The sequence below is a fragment of the Thermobia domestica genome, chromosome 13 (assembly GCF_964235325.1).
Source record: "Thermobia domestica chromosome 13, izTheDome1.hap1.1, whole genome shotgun sequence".
NCBI classification, from domain to species: Eukaryota; Metazoa; Arthropoda; class Insecta; order Zygentoma; family Lepismatidae; genus Thermobia; species Thermobia domestica.
Genome location: NC_137466.1, coordinates 20,786,675 through 20,809,754, shown reverse-complemented (window position 1 = coordinate 20,809,754; position 23,080 = coordinate 20,786,675). Strand labels below are relative to the sequence as shown.

At 37.3% G+C, this 23,080-nt stretch overlaps 1 protein-coding gene across 4 annotated transcripts in view; it reads left to right on the top strand.

The window, feature by feature from the left end:
- Positions 1–23,080, top strand: part of flz (transmembrane serine protease filzig) — a 424,928-nt gene that overhangs the window by 372,833 nt on the left and 29,015 nt on the right. For all 4 annotated transcript variants that reach the window (XM_081735523.1, XM_081735520.1, XM_081735521.1 and 1 more), the window contains 2 exons: positions 12,463–15,105; positions 15,661–15,850. In XM_081735523.1, the coding sequence (XP_081591649.1) occupies positions 12,463–15,105; positions 15,661–15,850 (2,833 nt within the window). The remainder of the gene's footprint in view (positions 1–12,462; positions 15,106–15,660; positions 15,851–23,080) is intronic.

Sequence of the window (23,080 nt, the reverse complement as noted above, 5' to 3'; positions counted from 1 at the left end):
AAGAATATCTATCTAGTCCATTTACAGTAGAAAAGGTTAAATCAGCCGTTGCTTTTGGCCGACGTGGAAAATCTACGGGGATTGATTCCCTAAATCTAGAATTCTGTATAACCTTTATCGCTTTATTAGCACCCTTTCTTAAAAACCTTTTCAATGAATACAGGGAAGCTACTGTTCTATGTGAGTCTCTCTGCATAGGTGTTACAGTTTTAGTGCCTAAATATTCTCGCACTTCCTGTGTTACCGATTTAACACCTATTTCGCTTCTGTGTACGGATTTAAAAATTTTAACGAGCTGTCTTACTCCACGAATAATCCGGTCAATTGGTCAAATAATCCGATCTATAAGGTTTTATGAAATATTAGAGATTTCATTTTCTACAACGAATATACTGCTCCTTCACCCGTTCCTGTTTTAGCCACAGATTACTCTCAAGCTTTTGATAGGATTAAACATGAATACTTATTCAAAGTCCTTGAGAAATATGGTTTTGGGTCCTCCTTTATTTCTCTTGTACGAAGGACACATACTGACAAAAAATTAAAGTTAATGGTAGTTTAAGTAACCCAATAAACATCATTGATGGTATTTTGCAAGGTGATCCAATGTCAGGTCTATTATTCAGTTTGTCCCTTTCCCCACTCATGAATGCGTTGTGTCTGTCTACAATACCAAAATAGCTGTACAAAGCTACGTCGATAACTCCCATTATTTTTACAAAATCCGGCCGACATAAATTGTCTAAAACGTTTATTAACCTCGTATCAACAAACTTCTAAAGTGCAACTCAGTCACTAACTCACTCTATGGCCTATGGAACCCGGAGGTTCAATGTCGCGTTCACAAAAGCTGTCCACTGACTTCTATCCTTAGCTAACTGCATCCAGTTTCTACTGTGTATTCCAATCTCTGCGAGATCCATCTTAATATTGTCCTCCCATCTGCACCTAGGTCTTCCTAATGGTCGTTTTCCGATTGGTCTTCCAGTCAAGACTTTGAAAGCATTTTTACTTTCTTCCATTCTAGTTACATGACCCGGCCACCTAAGCCTCCTAGACTTGACGACCCTAACAATGTTGGGTAAACCGTATAAATTAAATTATGTAGTTCCTCGTTATGAAGTTTCCGCCATTCCCCATTCCCGTTCCTCTTGGGTTCGAATATTCGTCTCAGGATCTTGTTCTCAAATACTTTCAGTCTATGTTCTTCCCTCAGACTAAGCGACCATGTTTCGCAACCATACAGAACAACAGGCATGATTATCGTTTTCTATATTTTAAGTTTCAGATTCCTCGATAGAATTCGCGACAAGAGATTTTGAATCGAATAGTAACACGAATTCCCTGCTTTTAGTCGACATTTAATTTCTTCGTGAATATGATTTTCCTCTGTTAATACTGATCCTAGATATTTGAAACTATCCACTTTATCAAAGTATTATTTAATATTTTGACACATCCATAATTTGCCGTATTACGGTCCCGACGCACTTCCGTGTATTTAGTTTTATCTGCATTTACTTCTAAACCCATGTCTCTACAAGCGTTTAATAAGATCTCTGCATTTCTTTCTATTGTTCTCCTATCATCCCCTATTAAATTTACATCATTTGCATATGCCATAACCTGGTGAATACTGTTCAACTCAAGGTTGTGGTTGCTATCTTTGATTTTCCTTATAGCGTATTCCAGAACGAAGTTAAATAATAATGGCGACAACGCCTCTCCTTGTTTCAGGCCATTTTCGACGTGAAAGCTCGTGGACAAAAATTTTCCTGCCCGGACTTTACTTCGGACTCAGTCACAGGAAAACAAAAATATTATGTATGCATCCAGAATACAATGCTTCATATAGTAACTACTATGACACAGTTCAACGTGTCTAAATCCTTGGTATATGGTAGTTCAATAATATAAACCAAGCCGCAGACCATTCTTACTCATTTATCTTTTTAACAAATGAATTCAATGGCACTCTAAATAAGGCGTTTCTTGCTATTGTACATTTTTGGTCCACTTATTGTTCATTTCTTCCACCTATAGATATTACTCTTCTTATCTACGTCGCAGGGTGCCATATTGGTTACTGTGTTAAGTTAGTTAGTTAATTAATTGAAATTTAATGTTAATTTCCAGCACTTTGTTTTATATAAGAGTTTACCTTAAAGTACTCGATATAAATGCAAAACACTACTCGTCTTTGGAGTTAAGCACCATTCTCCCGATGAAATCTCTCATATACATGGTAATTACAATAAGAGCAACGTAAATATTTCTTCATTCATTTCCACAAATGTTATAAGAAGAAAAAAATAAACTATTTTATTTTAGAATACATTGCAGAATGATTTTATGTTACAACTTGGAAGGTAATAGTTGGTTAATTAGAGTTTAGCGTCCTTCTCAGCAGTAGATCTATTTGAGACGTGGACCCAAAACTCAATCTAGAACCTGAATCACATGAGCTTATACTGAGAACTGAATCCTGGTACCTCGTACCTAACAAGATAATAATAGAATAATCAAATACAGGCTGGCGCAATGTAAAAGGAAATTTAGAAGTAAAATAACGTACTTTGCACGATTAAACACACGGAAACGTCTTTTAGTGACGAAAATGTATGTATGCAGTATGACATTTATGTTTTCATTGCAAAATGTCAGAAACTGTCTCTTTACTTTACAAGATGACATCAGAAAGATGTGCTCATTTTTGGCATTCACATTCTAATATCCTGTTATGGCAACTCCGGAATAATCTATGTAGCATGTCTTTCGGGAATGATTTCATCTTCAATCTTCTGTTTCAGTTCATGGATAGTTGCAGGAAGTGTACGGTTCACTTTGCCTTTAAGATGTCTCCCACAGGAAGAAATTTCACACACACTAAGATCAGGGGATCTCACACGATATGGAATGCCACCGTTACTTGAAGTGACGCAACTTCCAAGCAATTAGAGAATGGCTTACTTCGATTGTCGAGCAGTATGTGACGTGGCTCCGTCCTGCAGAAACCACGTGTTTTCAATGTTAAGATTAAGATCTTGAAGTCTCGGGGTAAAGAATGTTTCAAGAATATCAACAGACCGAGTAGTTGTTACTGTTCTTGTAATGTCATTCTTACGTTCAGAAAGTAAGGGCCAGTGACACCATGACATGATAGAGCACACTATACTATAATTTTGGCGCTGTGTAATGAACGCTCATGAAGCTCAGAAGGATTTTCCTGTGCCCAGTAACAGAAATTCTAATTGTTAACGTATTTGTTAAGGTGGAAGTGGGCTTCGTCTGACACCCATATTGGTAAGGAAATTAGTATCCTCGTTGATTTTAGTCAACCCTGGATCACTGAACTCCCTACTCGACACATAGTCTCGTGGATGTAATTTCTGCGCAATCTGAAAGTTATAGGTGGAATTTAATTCGTGCAGTATTCATTGTACGCTTCGTCTCCCAATCTCTAGCGCAGACGTTTGTTGTCAAACGGAGAGGAGAGGACTCTTTTTATGAAAACTCGAACAGCCGCAATTTTCTCTGGGGAACCTATGGTTCTAACGCCACATGGAAGCTTCTTTTTCAAGGTTGAGCCAGTTTCTTCAAAATTACGCACTCACATTGTAATCACATGGAGCAGATGAAAACGTCCATGAGTCCTAGCTGGTAATTTTGTCGAAATACCCTTTGCGCAGCGGTCACACTATCACCATGCTTGTAAAATGCTCTCACAACGATAGTACGTCCAGCACCACTGCAATGCTGCATGATTACTAAATGGCAGCGCGTTCGAAACAACTACGCATCGGTTCCGAACAGCTAGCACTACAGTGTTGTCAATTCTAACCTTTAAAATTTCCTGTTTTCCCTGCGTCAATCTGTACTTAATCTGTTACTTTCAGCTATTGCATTTTATGATTAGAAGAAAACAAAAACACTCTAGAATTTTAACGTACGATTAACAAACTGTTCTTCCAAAACCGATTGAGTATTTTGAACGATATTTAATTCTTTTGAAAAGTAGTTTTCTGTTCCACCCTAGGACTCATTTACAATTAGATACGACTAAGTTTGGGCCGAATAATTTAAAGTTACGTCTCTTGCAATGCATAATTGTATTTTCCGCACAAGTCACAGTTTCTTTTACGTCACAACAGCTAGTGTAAAACATATTATGAAGTTAGAATGGTCGTTAATACTAATAAAGAAATGATAGAATGATAATAACAATTATCTAAATCAGTGTTTCTCAAACTTTCCGATAACGCGGACCCCTTATGCATTCGGAAAGTGATCGTCGGACCCCCTTTCAATGCTATCTGAAATTTCACATGGTATTAAAAACTATACTGATTAGAATTACCACTGACAAGAATAAGATCAAGAAAAAATGTTGCAATAAGTAATTTATTCTAAAGATACATGATTATTTCCTAGTGAACGAAATTTCAATTGAAAACACAGTAACTTTCAAGACTGAAAATCAATGTACTTTTCTTTCTTTCTTTCTTTCTTTTAAAAGGAAATTCTCTTGATAAGCAATGTTCTCAAACGTAGGATCACTAATATGAGGAATGAAATTCTTTCTGTTTTTCCATAGTTGCACTGAAATCCGGAATAAGTTTTGTCACTATTAATCTAGGTCCGATTCCACATTAAAACCATTTTGCTTTCAGGGTCTAATACTGCAAAGAAGAGAAAAGGGTCTGTTCACATAAGGAAGTGGTAGGGAAAGGCATGAAATGTAGCAATGCCTTTTTTAGACAACTCTTCATACTCACAGGGCAGAAATTTAGTAAAGTAGGAAAACATTTAAATTTACAAACATAATTATAATTTCTAATTGCTTTCTTTTTTGTAAATGAAAACAAAATACTTCTTGTAAAACAGCTATGAGTTTCATTTTATTATAACACGTTTCAATTTTTAGGCATCGCCAACACCCTGGCTATGTCCTACGGACCACCAGGGGTCCGTGTACCCCACTTTGAGAATCACTGATCTAAATGATAAAGTTTAATGAAGAAAATTAATAACCTCAACTAATGATCGGCTCTTCACACAGATCTTAATGGATCGTGTAAACTTACATGAAAGATTTTTAACTAGCTAATAGCTTTTGTACAACATAAGAAAATGATCAGCGTATATTAGTGCTTAACGCATTGGATTTCTATCCAGGCAGCCCGGATACGAATCCCCACAGGTTTCAACATTTTAACATGCTTGAATATCAATTTCAGTCCATACTCAGTATTATAAGCAAGATTTCCCTTTTAGAAGGAAAATATGTTGGAATAATGGGGAATCTCAATAGAGCCATGAATTTAAAAAATTAAGCAAATATGATCACAGATTTACAAGCTTCTTTCCTTGAATTGTTCCAGATTTAATATATTCAGTTTCTTTTAACCTTTTCTAACACAGGTATGATCACTATTTTTTCTTTCTTCTCATATGCAGTATATAGTGAAGTATTTTACACACAACGAATTATATCATCATTTGAGATATAGCACTCATTGAACAACACGTTCCAAACGTTAGAAATAAATCTTAAAATCGAGAAATTTCTTCGTGTGTCCACTCCACAAGAAAAACCTGTTTCATTATTCAACAGGTTTATGGATTGTCATGTCCTAGTTGAAATGTTAAATTTAAGTCGAGTTACATCTGCCCAGCCGCTCGCGATATCAAAAAAATGTACTGGATGGAGTTATAGCCATCAGGGGAGATATACCTTTACTGTTGACTGTACATATGGTGAAGTTCACTCTGCCTATTGATATTTTCACAACACACAATTTGAGAATGTCTTAGTGTTTGTTCCTTAGTTTGAGATTTACAAGGGAGTTTCAAGAGAAATGGCAAGACACGTGAAGTTAATCGCTTCTTAATTATCTCCAACTGTAAGGTACTGGCTCTCACTCGCCTCTCTGGAGCTTTAAAACTAGCAAAATCGATCGATATGTTCGGATTACGTTCCTCTTATTTTATAATGCACTGGGTATTCTAGAAAGCTCTGATTGTTCACTTTTTGTCTAATGTAAAATAATTGTCTAATAAGACGTTTCAAATATTTTTACGTAATATACGCCAGGCAGTTATATGATCTACATACATTTATAGCTAAGTTCCCTCGTACACATGCCTGGCTCATTGTCCACAGCTTCTAGCACATGTTGGTCCATACCAGGTGTTCTTACACAAAAGATTCGAGCAGCATCCACGTGGGTAGGTAGTACGGTCCCTGTTTCACAGGCGCGTCGAAAAATTGCTGCAAATATCCTGCATGATGGTTGGTGTCTGTTTAGAAAACGTTCCTGATAGAGTCGTGCCGCTTCACGCCACGAATAGCACGTCGGTCCGTTCGCACTTGAACAACGCACCATGTTTTAGTAGAGCACTGCCACTTGTCCTATTCACCAGCCAAGCACGATGAGCACACTCCTGTATTTTAGAGTCTTGAACACAAACCTGTGTGTGTGAACCGAGCAACTACGTATTGAACACCAGTGCTACCTCTCGACTTCCTAGTTGGCCATCTCTAAGTTTATTGGTTTCCAATATCTACCGTTTCGAACTTAACAGTTCTCACGTTTTCAATACTCGTAAATTCTGCCAATATACCAAATATGATATAAGTACATAGGAACTCTTTTGCTTAACTCGGTGTCAGGAATTACCTCCTGACGTTTATTACATTAATTTATACCCCATATGTATAAGAGTGTGTGTGTTGAAATATGTCTGCTAGTGGTATATATCAGGGGCATATCGAGATTTTTCTTGAGCGGGGCACAAATATGGGAACATATATTTTTCCTCCATATACCATATATAATCAGTTGCAGATTAAGGGCGGAGCCAATGGAGCTAAGGCTCCAGGGCCAGGAGCTCAGGGGGACCCTTAAAATCCCTCTGTTTAGTACTAGAATAGAGCAATCAACTTATTATATTATAGGCTTCAGACCCATGCCATTTTTTTCCCACTCGTTACGCACGCGGTATCTTCTCATCAGCTGCATTTACTCGGAGCACATTAAAATGTTACAGCATAGTTCTCGGTGGTTCGATAAGCCTATGAGGCTGTGGAAGGCAGCAAAGAAAATTTATGCGCTGGAACTATTCGTAACATAGGGCCCCCTTGAAATAGTCGGTTCCAAGGCCCCAAAAGCCTTAATCCACTCCTATATATAATGTATGTATGTGTGAGCGCGTGCGCTGCGAAGTTCAAGCTAGATTTGAAATTTCTCCATAACAATAAATACATTTTCGGGGTGTTCTTTTTAAATTTAACCTTATTCACAAACATAAATAGTTTCGTTATAGTCTGAAAGGACTTTTTCAATTATCAGAAAATACGTATTAGATTAATTTTAGTTTTTCTTTTTCCTTTTTTCAACGTTCCAAAATTGAAATTAGCAAATGGAGTGAAAATAGGTTATAATTTTATGCAACTTCAATAATAAATAGTGACTATGTACGTTTCAGACACATCTTCTTTCCTGATGATTTGTGCTCTATACCGGTAAATGGATAAAAAGAACGGGACAAGTTCACGTTCTTTAGTTGAAGTGTTTCTTCCAGGCGCATATGCTGAGTGTTCCTTGGAATTGATTAACTCTTAACCGTCTCCGAAGCTGAGATGAATAAAACTACGATTACCAGTCACTCTTTGCTGAGTACATCTTTAGCAAATAGTATTCCAATGCTGCACCCTCACTCTTTGATTCTCCTCCCCGGGACAAATCTTTCTGGAAGAAAGCCTGTTCAGCTGCATACAAGACATGCTTTCAGTAATATGTCCCTACTGAAGCAGGAACGGCGTCAAAACTTTTGAAAGGAAGTAACTGGCGAAAATTGCATGTATCATACTTTTTGTATTATAAAATTTTCTACAGCTTGTATAAAACCTCGTGGACATTACGTAAAGGTGATGAAAATCGACTGGAAGCCTTCGAAATGTGGGTGTGGAGAAGAATGGAAAGAATTAGTTGGGTCGAGCGGGAAACGAATGAGAGAGTTAGAAATGGTGGGTGAGAAAAGAACACTTTTAGATATTATTAGGAAGAGGAAGAGAAACTGGTTGGGACATTGCCTAAGAAGAGATTGTATCATGTGGGACGTCCTAGAGGGTATGGTGGCGGGAAAGAGAGGGAGGGGGCGAAGGAGACTACAATTAATGGATGATATAAAAACAGAAAGATCATACGCGAAAACGAAGAAGTTAGCTGAGGACCGTGGAGCATGGAAGCTTCTCTCCTGCGGCAAGTTACCTGCCAATGAAGGCAGAATACCTATGATGATGATGATGTATAAAACCTCTGTATAATTCAGTTTGAAGTCGTTGGCTTTTATTCTTTAAATGTGTATATCTGATTAATCTGGGAAGGTTTATATTCATTTCGGTGCCGGATATAGCTCTAGGATACAAAATCAAAGCATAAATCATTAAAAACAATCGATACCAGTCTACAGAAAATACGACATAATGTTGTCCATGAGTTTCGAACTATAGTTAACTAGTTCAACAATGTCTGCAATTTCACTAGGAAAAATTTCTTCTTCTTGCTTTAATACTAACAAATAGACTAATCACATTTTTCCAAAACCAGCTTCGTAACCAGATATGCCACCTCTGAAAATTTACCGCCCGGGCCTGGATCCAGGCCCATGTGACTCGTATATAAATACTGGTCTGATTGAGCTATATATAGGATGTTTTGGAATTGATTCAAAATAGCCACTAGTATGCAGTTTTAAAAACACTAAATTATCAGATTCTGTGCTTCAGAAACTGCTCGTAAATCCATTTTAAGAAATCAATCAACAGCATGGAAAGAAAAGGTAAGCAATTCAACATAAGTATGTACAGACATCTACTGTACATAGTAGACATATAAGACGCCCTGAAGGCTACCAAAACACGTATACAATGGCAAGGTAAGCTGTTAAACACCTGAAACTACGATACATCTCCAAGATGCAATATGTTTCTGATGAATATAGAACTTTGTTTACGCAGCGAACAATGGCAACGAAGATTCATAGACACTAAATTGAAACTTCATACTTTACTTACAGCAACGTATTTTACGTTTTCGGATACTTCTATATTTTCAATTACTGTTGATTGTCATACCATTCAGGATTTTGCGCTTTAAGTATATGTTTATTTCATGGTTTCTAAATTCAGTTTAAAAATTAGAAGAGAAAAACAATATTTCAACATATTTTATTTATAATTAATTTTCTTACTTTTATTTTAGCTTCTGAACACTTACTCTTGATTGTTTCTATACTCCTACATTTTTAAAAGAAATATGTTGTGTGTGCAACACATAGTTTGAGCAAAAAATAGGGTTTTGAAAATTTTTCTGAAAGACAGGTTTGATTGAATGTTACTGGTTTTCTACTGAGCTGTTCAATTCACGTCAGTAATATGAATGAAGAGAAAAGGGATACAGAAAGAGAACTGCGTTTTCGTATGTAAACTGTAGTTCCCAAACTTATGAGGGAAACGATTGACTGAAGGATTACCTGCGTGCAATTGAGTACATGTGTAAAGATAACTAAGAAAGTTCTGTCGCTTTTTGTGGAGGTCTGTGTTCAATTGGCCTCGCACCGTCAGTTGAATGCGGATGGAGATAAGGCGAAGGTCAGTTGTTGGTGTGGATATATCCAACATTTATCTGGTTGTGACAGTTCAGTTACACCGCGAACTTGCGTAAGGACAGAAAGAACATGGGACCTCCACAGAGCGTTATAAGGGCGTGTATGCTGTACGAATTCAAACTGGGGTCAAACGCCACTGCAGCAGGGGGGAAGATATGCCGTACCTTTGGTGGAGGTGTCGTGACTACGTGGACAGTGCAGTGGTGGTTTAATAAGTTTAAGGACGGTGGCGAAATACTCGAAGACTAACCACGTGCCGTAAGATCAACACATGTACAAAATGAAGATCTTCAGGCAGCAATTGAGGCGGACAGTTGCCATACATGTGAGGAACTGGAGTACAATTCAGTGTGTGTGGAGAAACCATTTTGCAGCACCTTCATCAACTTGGGAAGCACTACAAATTGGATCGATGGGTCTCATATAATTTGACTTCGGTGCAGAAGGCAACGTGAGCAGACACCTGTGTTTCTTTGCTGTCTCGTCTGAGGAAGGACACATTTCTGGACACGATGTTGACATATGATGAGTAGTAGGTCCTGTACGAAGCTCCGTGGCGCCGTCATCATTGGTTAGCATCCCATGAACTGGTTCCAAAACAGCCGAAACCAGCACTGCACCAGAAGAAGATCCTGCTGTGTGTTTGGTGGATTGTTAGCGGCATCTTGCATCGGAAACTGCTACCAGCTAGTCAGAGAATCGATGCAACTGTGTACTGTCAGCAGCTAAGCCTTGTTCAAGAAAAACTCAAGATTTTGGAGCCAGCACTTCTGAATCACAAACGGTAAGCCCCACGGGTCCTCCACGAACGGGTCCTCCTGTTACAGGACAACGGTAAGCCCCACATTGCTAGAATGACCTGGGACACCATTCTACGACGTGGATGGGAAACACTATTGCATCCGCCATACTCCCCGGACATTGCGCCGTCCGATTATCACCTGTTCTATTCCTTGGATAATCACCTTAGAGGACGCCAGTTTAAATACCTAGTAGAGGTGCAAAATTCACTTGGTACCTTCTTCGCTCCACGGCCCACCAATTTCTACTGCGATGGAAACCATGGCCCTCCAGAACGTTGGCAGAAGTTCGTCGTTGCTGATGGGAACTATTTTTGATCTTCCAGTCACGTCTTAGGTGACATATCGATGTTCGAAGGTGGTGGGTGAAAAAGCGACAGAACTTTCTTGGTTACCTTTATAAATACCAACTAAATCATAACTTGGGGTGTGAATCAGACGGTGGTTCAAATATTTTAAGGGGGTAAATACATTTCTGAGAAGTTTCCAAATTCGCACAAGTAAAAGATATGTTGATATCCTGTATCAAAAATTAAGTTCATTCATAATTTCAGTGATTCCGTATAACGATTGAAGTGGAACAGGTAATACTGTAATATTAAAATTTCGATGCTCACTCCCTGTTCTGAACTAAAAGTTCCAAATGTCAAACTTTGAGCATGTGCAGCTAGCATGCTCTAGCATAGCATATGTTTACCAACTTCCCCTACCTCATCATCTGCCCTTTTTAATTGTCCCCTTTCTGCTTTCCTTCCAATAAAGTTTGGAAAATAATTGAGGGATTATTATTCATTATTATTCTGTATATCAAATAACTGTTATATATGAAGTTTCATGTGTGTATATCAAGGAGTTCAAGTAATATATTTCTCTCCATAGATTTCGTGTACCATAATGAAATCAGGAAAATATTTTTAGGAAGGAGCAACTAATTTTGTAAGAGTAAGATAATTTGTGGAAAGCAATTTCATTTCTTAATACTGTATATTCTTAAATGTTCTCTGCTTGTATTGTATAAAAGAGGAGGAAGCTCAATATATGAAATATGTTGCATTGATGTTCAAGGGTTGAACAGAGACCTTTAATAATTGTAAAATTTATCATATAATAATAAATTTTTCGTGTAACTCTTATGTTGTTAGTTCCATGGAATCAAACCGTGATAATATTTGTCTATAACAATCCAGAAGAAATTTACTTTCACAACTAAGTCTGAGAAATTAGTTAAGAAGATAAGGAAATTACATTTAGCAAACCAACCTTTTCTTTTAGGAATATAATGTGTAATCGAAATGAAAAACAGAAAAAAGAGCAATTCAAGAGGAATCTAGAAAAATAATAACTATATACTCAACTATCAGTACTTTTTCTCTTATATTTCTGTCATTTTATCGCCCTGGCATATCAACGTAATTCACCTATAATATATAGCTGATCTTACGATTTGAGAGTGATCGAATGATTTAAATATCCTTTAACGTTAAATGTTAAGGTCTTTTTCATTTCTTGAAGAGATTAACGCTTTGGATATTATCGTTGACGGTGACTAGAAATTCACAGGAAATTTCGTGCTCCTCACTTCAAACGTTGATGGAGTTTGGAATATTGTGAATGTGAAAGAAATGAGCTTCTAATACTGTTTTATTTAAGCATGTATCCACTGACCATAAAATGCAGTTTCTTTTTGTTGAAAATTAATTACTGCATTGTTTAGTAAATTAGATTTGAAAATTGCTTTGTGCGTTCTGAGAAGTTAGAAAAATGCCCTATTTTTTAAATATAAAACTTACAATAACTTTTAGACGCAAAGATTGAAGGTTTATTAACGAAACAATTGTCACATCAAGACCGTTGTGACATTCTTATATTTATGGTTCTTTGCTATTGATATTCTTAATACTAATAATTCCTTAGCCAACTTTTAAAGTACGTGCGGAGAATATTTGTTTACATGGAAAGGTTAATATAGGTTATTATTTTTCTTTTATAGGTCAAAGAATGTTTGGTGGTTATAGAATTGTGCCACGAGAATGTAAATCTACTGATGGTCGACGTGGGATCTGTATGTTTAATTACGAATGCAATCAGAGACAAGGAGTTGTTGTGGCTGCTTGCATGGATGGATTTCTCTTCGGAGCCTGTTGCCAACTTCCGGCAGGGGTCTCCATGTCAACATCTAATGCGGAGTCAAGCACTCTAGCTGGATCCCTGGTAGCACCAGCAATGAACTCGCCAACAATAATGATGAACGTAATAACGAACACAACAACAATAAATGGTGGAAACGGCATGAAGCCGATTCAGAGTAGTTCATCGAGCCTCGAAAGTGAGACTATTCTGCTTAACCCAAACGGGACCGTTGATGACACAAGAATACCTGGCGAATATTTTACTCCTCCTCCGATAACATTCTTCCCACTTACAAGCCGAAGACCTATCCGACCCACATATAGACCTCATCCGTCTTTAACTATAATGACATCACCTTCAATTCCTACAACAACTACTAGCCCATCAGGTTTAAGCACATTCTCTTGGGTTAGCGCCCAAGGGACGGGATCTTCTACTGACGTGACAAAGCGGCCCGTCTCTGCCATAGATTCAGAAGTAGTATCAACGCCAGCGTCTATTCCTATCTCTTTAATTACCTTTTCCAACAAACCGCAGCAATCAAATCCTACAAGAATGACAACTACCTTCAAACCCGTTCAAACACAAACACGAACTACAACCACAGCAACAAAAGCAACTACTAAGCCAATCAAGGCTAGTACAATTTCAGTTATTCCACAGACAATAACAACGTCTTTCATAACAACATCAAGAAAGCCATCATTTACTAGTAAATCACCTACGTCCACTAAACACCCATCGTCGACAAAGCGCCCATCATCAACGAAAAGACCCTCACCATCGAAGAGACCATCTTCGACTAAGAAACCTCAGACAACCATATCCACAGTTGGGATTGACAATACTCTTAATGATTTCGCAGATACAGATGCTGCTTATACAAAGCCAACACTATCAACAGTTGTTGATTTAACTGATAGTTATCTGCAATCAAAGCCATCATCAACTGGAGAAGTATCTAATACGTCTACAGGCATAACATACAATGCTGTATCTCAGCCTATTATTGTAGAGACTACTCAAAGCACTAACACATACACTTTAACTCCTACGAATCCTGCTAAACAAGATACACAACAAATGATATTAGTACCTACAGTTAGTGCTGAAAGTGTTCAAAGCGCACCACCTGGTGTTGACTCAGCAGCCATAAACCACATCATCAATATGCTTAATGCATCTGAAGCTCAAAAGCCATATGTATCTTCTTCAACTCAAGCCAGTCCTGGACTTTCGACTTGGGTATCGATCAACGAAGATACTTCTTGGACTATTAGTGAAGCCACACTCACACAGCGTCCAGCTATAATTACAGCGTCGAAATGGCCAACAACGCAGTCTACAAATTCAGTGTCAATATCCACCTCTCCCTCGAGCCAAAAGACTTCAGAAAGACCGGCCACAGTTGCATTTTCTGATATGTCGAGCTATACTGTATCTGACAACAATATTGATAGTAAACCGAAGCCAACAACTCGTATTCCACATCCTGTAGTCTCTCCACCACCAATTAAGTACCCTGATCATTCAAGCCAATTGACAGCCAGACCACAGTTAGAATCTGCTCCAACAGTTATAGTCTTAGGACCCTTAAGCTCAGAATATACCACATCCTCTCCGACTAGAAGACCTCCGACACGACCCTCGACGACAGAACACATCACTACCTGGACTACACCGGTACATACCACAGTTGTCATGGATCCTATTCCAACTTCATCGAAACCATTATCGCCTTCTACTGAACAATTAGTGATGACATTATTACCAACGGTACTTAATGATGGCGATCAGGGTTCGTCTTCTATCATATCTATGGCTACACTGGCTTCGACGAACGGACAAAGTAGTGACAACCTAGCGACAACACCAGCTACCATAGATGATACAACTCCTGTTTTCAATGACAGCAACTTTAATACAAAATTGCAATCATTTGTAGATAAAATTGTAGATTCACTACAAGATGACTTCCAGAACCTTGAAGATGTTTTATTTTCTAGAAGAAATACTACTGTTTCAACTTCTACTACTTCAACTCGACGTCCTACCCTCGCAGAAGCATCAACTACAAGAAGGCCTACAACTACCAGAAGACCGACATCACCAACAACAACAAGAAGACCTACCACAACACGAAGACCAACTACTACAAGAAGACCAACAACCACAAGGAGACCAACCACCACAAGACGTCCAACAACTACTCGTAGACCCACAACGACAAGACCTGTAAGGCCAACAACAATTGCTGACGAAACGGCAACACGGCCAACCAGGCGTCCGACAACGACGTTAAGACCTCGACCAACAGCCAAACCTCAAGCTACACAACCTGGAATAACCACAAATGCAGCTTCTAGTCTAACAACTTCTCCACAACGAATTACAACCACTACAACAACCACCACCACCACCACTGCAACCACCACCACCACTACAACTGCTCCTCCTCCAACAACTACAACTGTTTCAACTACTACTTCAGATTACAGAAATGGTATGTTTTATCCTAATTAGCACATTAAAGGTGATTTAAGATAAATTCAAAATTGTCTTCTGAAATTTTACTCAATAACAGAGAATACAATGGAATTCGTGGTCAATAATTTTGGCAAGAATTAGCTTGATAATCTTTTAGTTAATTACTTGAAGGAGATTTACTTTTAAAATGTACAAGTTATACCTTAAGTAACGAATTTATACTGTATCTAAGATAACTTTCTATAGTAATCATTGGTCAATAAGTTCGGAATTAGAACAGTCATTACGGAAAATAAACTAAAAAGAATTATTTTAATAAAATGATTTTCAATCCTAAAATTGAACAGAAAAATTATTTATTTTCGTAACTTGTAACGTTTATTTATCTTATACATACACAAACGAAATATATTGCTGGGAACTTATTACAGTGATTTGGTTTTTACTTTTCATTAGATTTGTTTTTACTCTTAGTTCCACTTTTGTAGTCACTATATGTGTTACTATTTTTGCATCTAAGACAAGTATTAGAAAGTAATTAGCTGCTCATGAACCTTAAAATATTTTTCAGAGTGTGGAATTCGACCATTAGTCAAGAAAACCGGAAGGATTGTTGGAGGTAAACCTTCAACGTTTGGTGAATGGCCATGGCAGGTATTAGTACGGGAATCAACATGGCTTGGTCTCTTCACGAAAAACAAATGTGGTGGCGTGCTTATCACTAACAAATACGTTATAACAGCAGCTCATTGCCAACCAGGGTAAGCGTCTTTCACAGAAACCACTATTAGTAGCTATTCCAATTCAGGCCAAGATATTTTCAATATTACAATCCATGGATAATTTTCACCAATTGATTACGAAAAAGAATGAATTTTCATATATTTGACTTTTCTCCCTTAGGTTCTATTTCAAATTGACTTGAATGCAGTATATTTTAAAATTGACTTTTAACTTACCATTATCAATTAAGAAATTTAAACATAATTTAATATGTATCTTTTGCTTTTCTAAGATTTTTGTTACTATTTCCAATTCATCCAAAAGACAAGGAAATATATATTGCTTCATTCATATTTCTGTTTAGGTTCTCTAACAGCATACAATACAGAACGTGAGATGAAGTTACTCATTTGCTTCTTTCTTATTTTTCTTAGGTCCTCCAATAGCGTACAATACGGAACATGAGCATGAAATAACTCATTGAACAACTAATATTTAAAAGATAGTCAAAACAGCTTTCTATATTATGGTTAAGTGACGTTGTGTTTAGTGTCCCTTGCAACACCGATTATATTTGTCCCTGTCACAATAAAGCCAATGATAAACACATGCATATCATTAAAGAAGACTGAGAAAAATTGTACTTCAAATATTTCATTCATAGGTATTCTGCCTTTATTGGCAGGTCACTTGCCGCAGCTGAGAAGCTTCCATGCTCCACGGTCCTCCGCTAACTTCTTCGTCTTCGCGTATGATCTTTCTGTTTTAATATCATCCATTAATTGTAGTCTCCTTCGCCCCCTCCCTCTCTTTCCCGTCACCATACCCTCTAGGATGTCCCTCATGATACAATCTCTTTTTAGGCAATGTCCCAACCAGTTTCTCTTCCTCTTCCTAATAATATCTAAAGTGTTCTTTTCTCACTCACCATTTCTAACACTCTATCATTCGTTTTCCGCTCGACCCAACTAATTCTTTCCATTCTTCTCCACACCCACATTTCGACGGCTTCCAGTCGATTTTCATCACCTTTACGTAATGTCCACGTTTCCGCCCCATACAGTACAACACTCCCCATGAAGCATTTTATGAGTCTTTTTTTCAACTCTTTATTCAAGATCCCAGAAAACAGACTTTTCTTCCTCCTAAAGGTTTCTTTCTCCATTCCTATCCTTGCCTTTATTTCACGTTCTCACTTCATGTTATTACTAAGAATACTACCCAGATATCGAAAACTATTCACTTGTTCTATTTTCTCCCCTCCCACTTTTATATTTGACACAGACTCCTTCGTTCCAATCACCATGGCTTTTGTCTTTCTAACATTTACTTTCATTCCAAATTCTTCAAAGCCCTTTCTCGTTTTTTCTAACATTTTATTGATTTTTTTTAAGATTCTGCAAGAAGTGCCATATCGTCTGCAAATTTTATGCATCTAATCATTCTACCTCCTACCGAAATGCCATCATCATCATGTAGGCTCTTTTTCACTATCTCTTCTAGATAGACATTAAATAGTGTTGGCGAGAGGCAGCATCCTTGTCGAACTCCCCTTCCAATTGCACTCTCTTCCGTCAGTTCTTCCCACATCCTAACTATTACTTGTTAGTTCATGTATAAGTTTGTTATGAGTCTTCTATCTTTCCATTCCAACCCTATCTTTGTTAGAACTTCCAACAACAATTCCCAATTCACGCGGTCAAAAGCCTTTTCTAGATCAATAAATACAACATACACCTCTTTCCCTTTTTCTATAAATCTTTTACCGATCGTCCTTAATCCAATTGTATCTCTTGTGTCCTTGCCTCTTCTGAACCCGAACTGCTCCTCCTCAACATCTTTATTTGTTCTTTCATATAACCTTCTGTTCAGTATTCGGAGCAGAGTTTTAGCTGCATGAGGTATGAGACTATTAGTTCTATAATCCTCACATCTCTTTGGGTTCGATTTCTTAGCCATCGGTATCATGATCGTTTTCAGAAAATATTTTGGCCATTCTCCTGTTTTATATATTTCATTGCATAGTCGCAACAATTCTTTCTTTCCCTTGTCTCTGTAACGGATGAACGACACATATATAACCTTTAAATAGTCCCCACTACCCACAGTCCTGCGAGAAGGGACGTCACTCCACTTCCCCGTTTAGAATATAAGAATTTTAAAAGAGAGAGAAAGGAGAATTCCACTCCCCCACCTCTGAGAATAATGACGACGTGGAGTGGAATACTGGAAAAGGCTTATACTGTATGCAAAGTATCACTATTAAGATAATCAGGAGAATTTCTACAACTACTTGTAAATGTAAAAAGTTTTCTAACAAATGGAACATTTTATTATATCAAATCCGAAACGTGATATATAAATGTAAATATAGAAAACATTTAATAATTTTAACAAGCAATAATAGCATTAATAGAAATCTCCATTAGCAAGCAATTTTTTTTCCAAAAGGATTTTTTTTCCAAGTAACAAAATGTTTCTGAAGTAAATATTATAACCAATAGTAAATCCAAATATAGAATTTAGAAACCTATACAATAATTTCATCAAAAATGTATGAAACTCAAAGTTACTACCAAGTGGCTTTCATAGGAATGAAATTGTGGGAGGAAAAGATTTCTTAAATATGGGTGAATATGCATGAATTACGAGCAACAGCTCAACTGTAATTCCATAGATTACTTTTTTTTTCTTTCCTTTCGAAAACGGATCTAAGACATATATCATTCATTTAAAGTCTCTATTAGCCTGAATACTTCCGTATTAGCAATATATTCAACTTCCTGACTAGCGACTTTTAACTAGTTTATCAATGAAAACAAGAATCAACATGTTTTAACTTATGGAATAAAGGTTGTAGCGTACGGGACTTGGTACCACCCCGTAAATCATCTTCCTTTATCGGAGCGAAGAACACAAAACAGCAAGTAGTGTTGCAATCTCGTGAACCAATAAATTTGCATAAAAATTTAGTTTCTCCAGCTATGAATTCTTTAGCATCTAACTATAAAAATTTTGATAAGGCGGAATTTTCTCATGGGTCACATCTATATTTGTAATGAATTCGATTGGTATGTTATCTATTCCGGTTGCCTTTCCATTCCTAATCTCGGATATAGCCTTTTCAAACTCATCCCGAAGAATACTAAATCCTTTATCATCCTCGCCTACTTCATTTTCTACTTCAACATTTAGGCTACCTGGTCTACCCCTACTCTCATATAAGTCTTCAACTTATTCGTTCCACCTTCCTATGACCACATTTCTCTCGCTGACTACCTTCCCATTCTTATTTTCTACTGCCATCATAATACCCCCTTGTTTCCTCCGAAATTCCATAGGTTTCACCTCCTTGTACATTTCCTCATATTTCCCAATTCTTTCTAATTCTTCTATGTCCTCGCATTTTCTTTTGTAAAACTCTTCCCTCGCTCTGTCTGTTTCTCTTTGTAATTCATTATTAACTTTCTGTACACCTTTCTGCCCTCTTCTCTATCAACCTGTTTTCACATCTTCCTCTCCCTCATTTTCTGCAAGATCTGCTCTGTAACCCACGGTTTCTTAGCAGTTTTGTGTTCGCGGTAATCTACTGCTTCTTCTGCAGCCTGCTGTAAGCAACGTTTAATATGTTCCCACCGTGCGTTACTACCTGCGCCTATCCTTTCCTCGTTTCAACATTTTTCTTCGAATTTTTCAACGAAAAGATTTCTTATTTCCTCGTTTTTCAACTTTTCAGTATTCAACACTTTGTTGCCTACTTTTCTTCTGCCTACTTTTTTCAGTTGAATACCTACTTCGGCCAGCACAAGATTATGATCACAGAAAATATCAGCCCCGGTAAGGGGCTTCGCTTTCTTTAAGCTATTCCGATACCTGTCCTGAATCATAACATAGTCTATCTGATGTCTTCCGCCGTCTATTGGTGATTTACACGCATATCTTCTTCTCTTTTGCTGATTGAATCAAGTGTCCCAATTACTAGTGAATTCTGTCTACAGAAATTCACCAGTCCCTCTCCCCTTTCATTTCTTTCGCCTAAACCATATTTGCCTACGATACTACCTTCCTGTTTTTCTCCCACAACTGCATTGAAATATCCTATTAGAATTATGCATGCACTCTTCTTCTCCCTATCTATAATTTCTTCTATTTTCTCATAATTTTCCTCTACTTCTTCAGTTGCATGCGAAGTATATGTCTCTATCACCACTAGATCCTTCGTTTTCCCTTTAAGTTTTAACATCATAACTCTATCATCAATAAATTCTACTTTCACTACCTTCTCCTTTAAGCGCTTTCCAAGAATGATTCCTACGCCATTATGACCGCCCTTTTCATTACCTGAGTAAAACATTCTATATCCTTCGCTGTTCAATACTCCATTATCTTCCCATCTAACTTCACAAATGCCTACCAAATCTAAATTCTAATTTTCCTCCCTGTAACATAGTACTACGTTCCATGTCCCTATCCTAAACCTTTTGCTCTTCCCTGTCTTTCTTTCTCTGTCTGTCTTCCCCCCATTATTACTTCCTCGTCCAATAGTCCTTCCCAAGCCATCCCCCTCCCGGAGATCCGAATGGAGGGATATTTTACCTCCGGAACTACATTTTGACCTGCGAAAGACCATTGTTCATATGTTCTATTTTTGCTGCCAACAAACTAGGGAAAATAAAGTGGTGGTTTCCCGTTGCCTTCCACCCCGCAGTATCTCAGCCGTTAAAGTCACTCTGACCACCCTTAGGACTAATGTCCAAGTTGCCGTACCAATCACTATGATTTCCGCCAACTTGGTTACTGGAGAACTGCTGCCTTCTCCCATAACACACTTCATCTGGCTACTCCATGTAGACCTATTCGGTAGGGGTGGCCCTTCTGGTAGTGAACTACCACCCACACAGTTCTAAATTTCACTGTAGCACGCAATCCTCCACACCCGACACATAAGTGTCTTCGTAAAGGTGGTGTTTATCGGGAAGAGGTTTAAATATAATTTCCACAAAATAATATAAAAAAAGATTTACAAAAAAGAATATAAAATCGAAAAAAAACCTAAAGAAATAAACACCAAAATATAAAACATATAACAAGAAAATATTTAAAAATTAGCAATAATAGTCACACATTACACACAAACTCTAAAAAGAAGTGAATCTTAGTGTACGTTAACTACTTGATTCTCAGAAATAAAAGCAAGGGTAGAAACAGCGTTATCCCCCAAAACCTGGTGAAGATTTTCAGGTAGATCTAAATATTCTTTGAAGGGTGAGTATTTTTGCTATTGTACAGAAAAGTGTCTTAAGTTCTTTGGGGGGGGAAAATTTTACACATTTACTTTTCGCAGCAGACAACCGTAAGCCTGTCTCAATGATTTAATATTGGCAGAAATTGTCGAGTAATACTCTAAAGATCCTGGGAAATTATCAATAAATAAGATAATTTAGTATACTATAAACAGGAGCCTCAAACTACGATCGCTACTCTCGGTGACAGTATTGACACTGAAAACACCTTGAGAAACATGCGTTTTTTTTCTTTCTTTCTTCAGAAATCACTCTGATAGGTTAAAACTCATGCGAACACTAAAATAACGTACCTCGAGAAAGTGTAATATAAACCTAATTATATGGCAACGAAGATCTCAGTCATGAAATTGTTTTAATATTCTGTAAGAGCACAATATTCTGTAAACAAGGTATACAATAGAAAAAAGGCTTCCTGAGTCTGTTTTTCGAGGTGAGCTTGATTGTCGATGATGAATTAGAAAGAGTAAAAGCTCACTCTTGAGTTTGCTCGCGACAATTTTATTCCAACTACCACACTAGTGCCCTGACTACTATATATTCAAAGAACTTATAGACACAACGCATGGGAGAAATCAGTGTGTAGCTGTTTGGCAGTAATATAGTAAAGGACGGGCAAGAAGTTGTGGTAATTATTATGTAAAGGTATGAATTTACGACAATTATTCTGTCCGATTCATTTTAGTAAATATGTTCTGATGTAACCATAATATTTGGTTAACTGTATCTGTATGGCTATTTAAGTCGTTTATTAAAGAATATTACAATAGCGCAGAGGGATTAACAAATTTACATTCAACAAGTGGAGTAAATAGATCGATACGATTGCAAAATACTGATCATACAACCTTCAAATGTGATCAACATTCAGTAGATTTTATAGTGAATACAGGAGTGGGACTCATGGGGTTGGTATGCAAGAGGCAAGACATTTGTTCCCAAATAGATCCGTGACCTATACAGGATTACTTCTTAATGCAGATGGCTCCAATATAAGTTTTCTAGGAAAAATAGATGTAACAGTAAATCAAATTAAGTATAATTTGCCATTAGTGTTGTTACATAAGAGGACACAACCACCTTTCCTAGGTCATAACTGGATGTATAATAGCACCGGATTTGAAACAAAATGTGGACATCATGTTCAATTTTAGTGAGTATAAAAGTTCTTCCTTAACATCGAAAGATGGAATGTAAAGATACATAAAACATCAGTTCTCTTCCTTGTTCACAGAGTCAATTGATAACCCCACAAAGGAATGTCTGGTTGCTAAACCGATGAGACAAGGAGTAGTCTCCATTTAAAAGAACATTATGAAATCTCTTACGCATTGAGAGGACAAATAAAGGAACAACTGGATAGTTTTTCAAATTGAGAGAGCTGACTTTGAGCTCCATGGGATTTGTACAGACATCTAAGAAAAACTAACTTTATTGCATATGGAAACCGGATGTTCGATGCAACGTTCACAAAAGCTCTCCATTGACTTCTGTCCTAGCCAACTTGATCCAGTTTATACTTTGTGTTTCTATTTCTGTGAAATCAATCTGTTAAAAATTGATCCTAGGTATTTGCAAGTATACTCTTTGTGGAAAATATTATTTGATATTTAACGTATCCTCTCATCGGCGTCTAGGTCTTCCTAATGGTCGTTTTCCTATTGGTCTTCCAGTTAAGACTTTGAAAGCGTTCCTACTTTCTTCCAATCTAGCACTTCTCCTAGACTTAATGACCTAACAATGTTGAGTAAATTGTAATGCAGTTTCTCGTTCTGAAGTTTTCCCCATTCCCCATTCTCATCCTTCTTGGGTCCGAATATTCGCCTTGGAGATTTTGTTTTCAAATACTTTCAGTCTATGTTCTTCCCTTAAAGTATACGACCATGTTTCACAATTGTACATTACAACAGACAGAATTATCTTTTTGTATATTTTAAGCTTCAAATTGTTTGACAGGATTGGCGA